Below are 6,777 nucleotides of genomic sequence, written 5' to 3' on the forward strand. Positions count from 1 at the left end.
TCCCTTCCCTATGCTGTGAAAGAGGGCTCTGTGCCGCGGCCGCTCCCTCCGGTGCGGGCGTCTGGCTGCCCTGGCATGAAAGGGCTTTTCAGGAGAGCCTCCGCCCTGGGGCTGCGTCAGGAAACCGGAGCCGGGGGGGGGGGCCCGCCCGCAGCCGGGCGCACAATGCCGGTCTGTGCCCGACACCTGGGGGGGACCCGTTGGCACTGCGTGCCTGTGGGCTGCATCCCATCCCTGGTGCTCCACAAAACGCAGCAGCACCTGGCCCCGTGGGTGCCGCTGGGATCATCACTGCATGACTGCTTTGTGCGGTGACCCTAGGAGCACCCTAGATGGCACAGATGAAGGAATCGACTCCAGCGTGCAGCTGTGCTGTTCTGTTGCAGGAAGCCGGTGGCTGGCACCAAGGGGCCGGCTCCCAACCCACCACCTGTCCTCAAGGTGTTCAACAGACCCATCCTCTTTGATATTGTCTCCCGGGGGTCCCCAGATGGCCTGGAGGGTCTCCTTTCCTTCCTGCTCACCCACAAGAAGCGTCTGACGGATGAGGAGTTCCGAGGTGAGAGCCTGTAGTGGGCTGCCCTGTGACCCTGCTGTACCATGGCCACGGAGAGCCACCAGCAATCCCCATGTCCCCATAGGGACAGAGATGTACAGCCCCAGTGGCAGCACCTAGGAGGCACTGGGTGTTTGGTGGGTTAGGGTCTCACCGCCTTCCATTCCCAGAGCCCTCAACAGGGAAGACGTGCCTGCCCAAGGCGCTGCTTAACCTGAGTGCAGGCCAAAATGACACCATCCCCGTCCTCCTGGACATCGCCGAGAAGACGGGAAACATGCGGGAGTTCATCAACTCGCCCTTCCGTGATGTCTACTACCGAGGTAGGGGATGTGTGGGGACCATGGGGGGGGACCATGGAGAGGTTTAAGGACCAAAGCAGTAGGGATCTGGGGAAGATGGAGGACCCCAGCAAAGCTTAGGAATGTGCGGGGATGGAGGGCTTTTGGGAGTCTCAGGAACCAAAGCGGGGGGCAGTATGGAATCTAGGGGTCTTCATCTTGGGGTGTGATGGGGAGCACGGTGACAGGGATGCAATGCAGGTCAGACAGCGCTGCACATCGCCATTGAGCGCCGCTGCAAGCACTACGTGGAGCTGCTGGTGGAGAAGGGGGCCGATGTGCACGCCCAGGCCCGTGGTCGCTTCTTCCAGCCCAAGGATGAGGGCGGCTACTTCTATTTTGGTGAGCAGAGGTGACTGGCAGCCCCACAGCCGCATCACCAGGGCTGTCCCCAATCGTATGCTGTCCCTGCAGGAGAGCTGCCCCTCTCACTGGCTGCCTGCACCAACCAGCCCCACATCGTGCACTACCTGACGGAGAACGGGCACAAGCAGGCAGACCTGCGGCGCCAGGACTCGCGTGGCAACACCGTGCTGCATGCTCTGGTTGCCATCGCTGACAACACCCGCGAGAACACCAAGTTTGTCACCAAGATGTACGACCTGCTCCTCATCAAATGTGCCAAACTATTCCCTGACACCAACCTTGAGGCCCTGCTCAACAACGATGGCCTCTCTCCACTCATGATGGCTGCCAAGACCGGCAAGATCGGGGTATGGCAATGGCGGGGCTGGTGGATGCGCTCTGGGAAATGTGGCTAATTAAACCCTCTCTGCGTCCCATCCTTTCCCTAATTAACCCCTGGCCTTGGCACATCTTGTCATAGAATCATTAAGGTTGGAAAGACCACTAAGATCGTTGAGTCCAACCATTAAGCCATGCCTGTGACTGAGATCATGTCACTCAGTGCCACATCTATCTAACTTTTTCTTGAACACCTCCAGGGACGGTGGCTCTACCTCCTGTCCTTTTCCATTGCTCGCCATCACGATGTGGGCTGGTTAAAAATGCACAAACTACACCAATGTGGGGATCGCTGCAGCATCCCAGCACCCAAGGATGGGTGGCCACGGGTACAAATGGGTGCAACCCATGGCCATCCATCCCCCTGACCCCCCATCAGATCTTCCAGCACATCATCCGCCGGGAGATTGCAGATGAGGACGTCCGGCACCTTTCACGCAAGTTCAAGGATTGGGCATACGGCCCCGTCTACTCCTCACTCTATGATCTCTCCTCACTGGATACCTGTGGGGAGGAGGTGTCCGTGTTGGAGATCCTCGTTTACAACAGCAAGATTGAGGTGCGCAGGGAACGGGGAATGGGGACGCAGGGCTGGGTTCCCCGCTGAGCTGCCCCCGTCCCGACAGAACCGCCATGAGATGTTGGCCGTGGAGCCCATCAACGAACTGCTGCGCGACAAGTGGCGCAAGTTCGGCGCCGTCTCCTTCTACATCAGCGTGGTCTCCTACCTCTGTGCCATGATCATCTTCACTCTCATCGCCTACTACCGCCCCATGGAAGGCCCTGTGAGTGCCAGGGAACACAGGGCAGAGCGTGGGCTTGGAGTTGTGCTGATGATGTGTGCTCTCCCCACAGCCGCCATACCCTTACACTACGACCATCGACTACCTGCGGCTGGCCGGGGAGATCATCACCCTCCTCACCGGCATCCTCTTCTTCTTCTCCAATGTCAGTGCCGTGAGGAGCGGGTGGTGATACCCCCATGTCCCCAGGCACCGGTCCCACTGCAGTGCCCTCCAGACACTGGAACCCAGCCCCTCTTCAACCTCTCCTCTCTCTCCAGATCAAAGATCTCTTCATGAAGAAGTGCCCAGGTGTGAACTCATTCTTCATCGATGGCTCATTCCAGCTGCTCTAGTAAGCAGGGATGCCCAGGGGACCTCTTGGGGTTGGAGCAACCCTCCACTTGAAGGGTCAGTTATTGGCAGCAGTTATGCCCTTCTGCAGCTTCATCTACTCGGTGCTGGTGATCATCACGGCAGGGCTGTACTTGGGCGGCGTTGAAGCTTACCTGGCTGTCATGGTCTTTGCTTTGGTCCTGGGCTGGATGAACGCACTCTACTTCACTCGAGGGCTCAAGCTGACAGGGACCTACAGCATCATGATCCAGAAGGTGCAGTAGTGTTGGGATCTTCTGGTCTTCCCCAAGGTGGTTGGGTTACCCAAGTGGTCTTTTCCCTGTGGGACCGCTGCAGCCCTCAGCATGGGGCTCGAAGCCATCATCTCTGTCACTTGCAGATCCTCTTCAAAGACTTGTTCCGCTTCCTCCTCGTCTATCTGCTCTTCATGATTGGCTATGCCTCAGGTAGGGCTCCTGAGGCTCTCCTCCTGCAATGGAGAAGGAGGAGGCCTGGCAGCATGGTGTTCTATCCTCGTGCTGCCCCTGAAGACTCTGTCTCTGTCCCTCCTCCCCAGCACTGGTGTCCCTCCTGAACCCGTGTCCCAGCAGCGAGTCCTGCAGTGAGGAGCACTCTAACTGCACGCTGCCCACCTACCCCTCGTGCCGGGACAGTCAGACCTTCAGCACCTTCCTGCTTGACCTCTTCAAGCTCACCATTGGCATGGGTGATCTGGAGATGCTGGAGAGCGCCAAGTACCCAGGCGTCTTCATCATCCTGCTTGTCACCTACATCATCCTCACCTTCGTGCTGCTCCTCAACATGCTTATCGCCCTCATGGGTGAGACTGTGGGCCAGGTGTCCAAGGAGAGCAAACACATCTGGAAGTTGCAGGTACAGCATTGGGAGTGCCAAGCTCCATGGGGTCACCATGCCATAGAGTCACCACGCCATGGGGTCACCATGCCAACCTCCATCTGAGCATGACCACCTTGGCGAGGGACCCTGATGCCTCCATCCCCAGGGGGCTGAAGGGTCCCTGGTGTCCCTGGCAGTGGGCCACCACCATCCTGGACATCGAGCGCTCCTTCCCTCTCTTCCTGCGGAGAGCATTCCGCTCTGGGGAGATGGTGACCGTGGGGAAGGGCACTGATGGGACCCCCGACCGCCGCTGGTGCTTCAGGTAAGAGCAGTGACCTGCAGTATCATGATCCGAAAGGTGTGGTGAGGTTGGGATCTTATTAAGCCTAATTAGAGTGAAATGGTTCGCATCACAAGTATCGGGATGGCACAAGGACAAGGGGATATGGAGCTCTGCTCTCTCCACAGGGTGGATGAGGTGAACTGGTCCCACTGGAACCAGAACCTGGGCATCATCAGTGAGGACCCGGGCAAGAGCGATACATACCAGTACTATGGCTTCTCTCACACCGTGGGGCGGCTGCGGAGAGGTGAGCGGGGTGGGGGCAGCCCCGGGCCCACAGGTGAGTATGGAGCTGGGGGCTCTGAGTGTTCCATTTCTGCAGATCGATGGTCAACGGTGGTGCCACGTGTGGTGGAGCTCAACAAGAGCTGCCCAACGGAGGATGTGGTTGTGCCATTGGGGACCATGGGCACAGCAGAGGCACGGGAGTGACGGCACGGGCAGAACCCCAGCTCCCTGCTCTAGCATGGACTCTGCCTGGCCCCACAGCACCAGCGTGTGTCTGTTCCTCAGGGATTTGTGCAGCCAATATCCCTGCAGTGCCCAACCCATTGGGCTCCCAGTCCTGGCAATTCTGGTGTCTCCGGTGCCACCGCTTTGCTTTCCTGCACCATTGTCTCCATTGTGCCAGCAGCTGGGTGCTGGGAGCTCCCCTGCCACCAACCACCACGGCCAATGGCTTTTGCCCCAAGGTTTTGGGCTGTTTTGTTTGTTTTGCACAAGATTTATACGACTATTTATTTCGTAATAAAGAGCAGCCACCACGGCCTCGTGTCGTCGAGCGGGCTCAGCAGGGAGAATGTCGCTGCGGGAGGGACGGGGGAGCTGCGCAGTGCCTGCCGTGCCGCTCCGCAGTGCCGACCCCTTGAGCGCAGCCCCTCTCGCAGAGCTCCCCGCTCCCACCGGAGGGCAGCACACTCCGCTCAATGCCGCTCCCGGCGTTGGAGGAGCGCACGGCTCAGGAGCGCCGATTTGGCGGCCGCTGATGGTTGATGACACGGTGGCACAGCAGCGCAGCTCGCTGAGCAAATGATGGAGCAGAAAAGGGGACGCTCCATCTTCGAACCCGATGGCTCGCCGTCAGCTCTAACCGTGCCGTCTCCGCTTAAATGTGATTTACATATATCTCTCGTACCGCGGTTTAAGTATTTCCCCAGGGTGAGGGAATGAAGAAGTTTCATTATCACTACTTAGGAAGATCTGAGCGTTCTGCTCTCGGCTCAGGCTGCATCACAAGATGAGCTGCAGGGATGATGCAGCTGCAGGCAGGCTCCATCCTTCGTGCCAGGCAGTATTTGGGAACGATGCACTTCGCTATCCCCACAGCCGTGCAGGCATGCTGCCCAGCACATCCCCAGCTTCAACACTCTCCTGGCTGCAAGGCTGGGATTTCCCAGTGCAATGGGAATTAAACCAATTTCCCTCTCCCCATGCAAATTCTCAAGTCCTAAAGGTGCAGAGATGTGCACGTAAGGGCTGTGTGATTTTAGGGGCTGTGTGAGGAGCAGGCCTAGGCTCCTATGAGATGCACTCCATGATGCGTTGGTAGCAATCAGGACACTGTAGCCATGATGGTGATGGGGACACTGTGGCTACAGCGCTGTCAGTGTGGTCACCACAGCCATACTGCTGGCGACAGGGACACTGTGGCCATGATGGTGGCATCATAGGATCATCCCTGTGCTCCTTCCATGGATGGTGACTCAGGGCTTGAGTAGCAATGGGACAGACCAATGCAATGGGAAAGGAGCTACAACGAAGGTGTGATGACAGAAGCACCATAGGAAGGTACCATAAAGGAAGAGAAGGTTGCTCACCTGTATCAGAAGATTCCAGGTTCATAGACAAAAGCTTCACTAAAAGGGAATCTCCAGAAAGAGATCCTTCCCCAGTGGCAGTCAGCCTTAAATGAGGTCTGAGAGGTGCAGGCAGCCTCCACCCCTTCTGGTCACACACATGAATTGCCTCCACCTGCGCTCCCAGGGCTGACCTGGTCCTCTCCCCAGCTGCTCAATCAGCGTTTCAGGCCAGGACTCAGCAGTTCCCATACAGTTGTGTTTGCCTCACGCCCACCCCCCTGTGCCCCGCAGCCCCCTGGGCGCAGCCCCCGCCTCCCACGCTGCCGTGCCGGCGATGACAAACCCAACAAAGGGAAGAGAAAAGCACTTGTCATCCAGCACGCGGAGCGAGGAAGCAAATTTATTTTTAGATAAATCTAAAGCTTAATTTGTGAAGCTAATATCAATCAAAATGAGAGATGGGTTTTTTTAAGTCCTTTCGCAGCCGTGCCATTTATATTGCCTGTCTCTCCTCCTCGCTCTCAGCCAGCAAAGGCGGCTGCGAAGTTTAATATCAGCCTGGCGTGCGCCTGCCTCAAAAATTATGATGATTATTTTAATAGGAAGATATTTGCAGAGCAGAAAAGCTGCCCTTCCACAGGCAGGGACGGTGCTGCCATGGAGGTGGCACTGCCCCATGTGCTGGGGCACAGCTCAGAGCGCTCCCTCCCATCTCCATCCGGCACACGGCCGGGCTGTGGCACTGCTGGGTGTCCCCATGGGACACTGCTGTCCCTCTGGTTGTCCTTTTGTCCCAGTTCCTCCTTTTTGCCTTGACTGGCTGTTATGCCTGCTTGCTGTCCCCACAAATACATATGGCAGAGCGCGACCAAAATGGATGGAGCTGCCTGGTGCAGCAGTGGCCCATCCCTGTCCCCATCCCCATTCTGGTAGGTTTGGGAAGAACATTTGTACCCATACCCTAATATGCAACTTGCTTGTCACTCACGGGGGGAAGCTGCCAACTTTATGGGGC

General features: G+C 57.6%; 1 protein-coding gene across 1 annotated transcript; it reads left to right on the forward strand.

The window, feature by feature from the left end:
• Nucleotides 1–165: 165 nt before the first annotated feature.
• Nucleotides 166–4,660, forward strand: TRPV4 (transient receptor potential cation channel subfamily V member 4). The gene is made up of 15 exons (XM_042834571.1): nucleotides 166–269; nucleotides 387–559; nucleotides 727–879; nucleotides 1,099–1,239; nucleotides 1,312–1,610; nucleotides 2,021–2,200; nucleotides 2,268–2,426; nucleotides 2,497–2,589; nucleotides 2,705–2,778; nucleotides 2,869–3,034; nucleotides 3,160–3,226; nucleotides 3,337–3,653; nucleotides 3,815–3,942; nucleotides 4,089–4,210; nucleotides 4,286–4,660. Exons 1-15 carry the CDS (start codon nucleotides 166–168, stop codon nucleotides 4,393–4,395), a joined length of 2,286 nt encoding a protein of 761 aa, XP_042690505.1. The 3' UTR covers nucleotides 4,396–4,660.
• Nucleotides 4,661–6,777: the final 2,117 nt, after the last annotated feature.

Source organism: Centrocercus urophasianus, unplaced genomic scaffold (genome assembly GCF_019232065.1).
Source record: "Centrocercus urophasianus isolate 14NV4802_14NV808 unplaced genomic scaffold, USGS_Curo_1.0 seq_476, whole genome shotgun sequence".
In the NCBI taxonomy this organism is placed as follows: domain Eukaryota; kingdom Metazoa; phylum Chordata; class Aves; order Galliformes; family Phasianidae; genus Centrocercus; species Centrocercus urophasianus.

Excerpts from the sequence above, each read along its gene's own strand:
- TRPV4 (XM_042834571.1), top strand. The coding sequence starts at position 166 with ATGCCGGTCTGTGCCCGACACCTGGGGGGGACCCGTTGGCACTGCGTG. Across the intron at positions 2,427-2,496 it reads ACCGCCCCATGGAAGGCCCT|CCGCCATACCCTTACACTAC; the intron begins GTGAGTGCCAGG and ends CTCTCCCCACAG. Across the intron at positions 3,035-3,159 it reads ACAGCATCATGATCCAGAAG|ATCCTCTTCAAAGACTTGTT; the intron begins GTGCAGTAGTGT and ends TGTCACTTGCAG.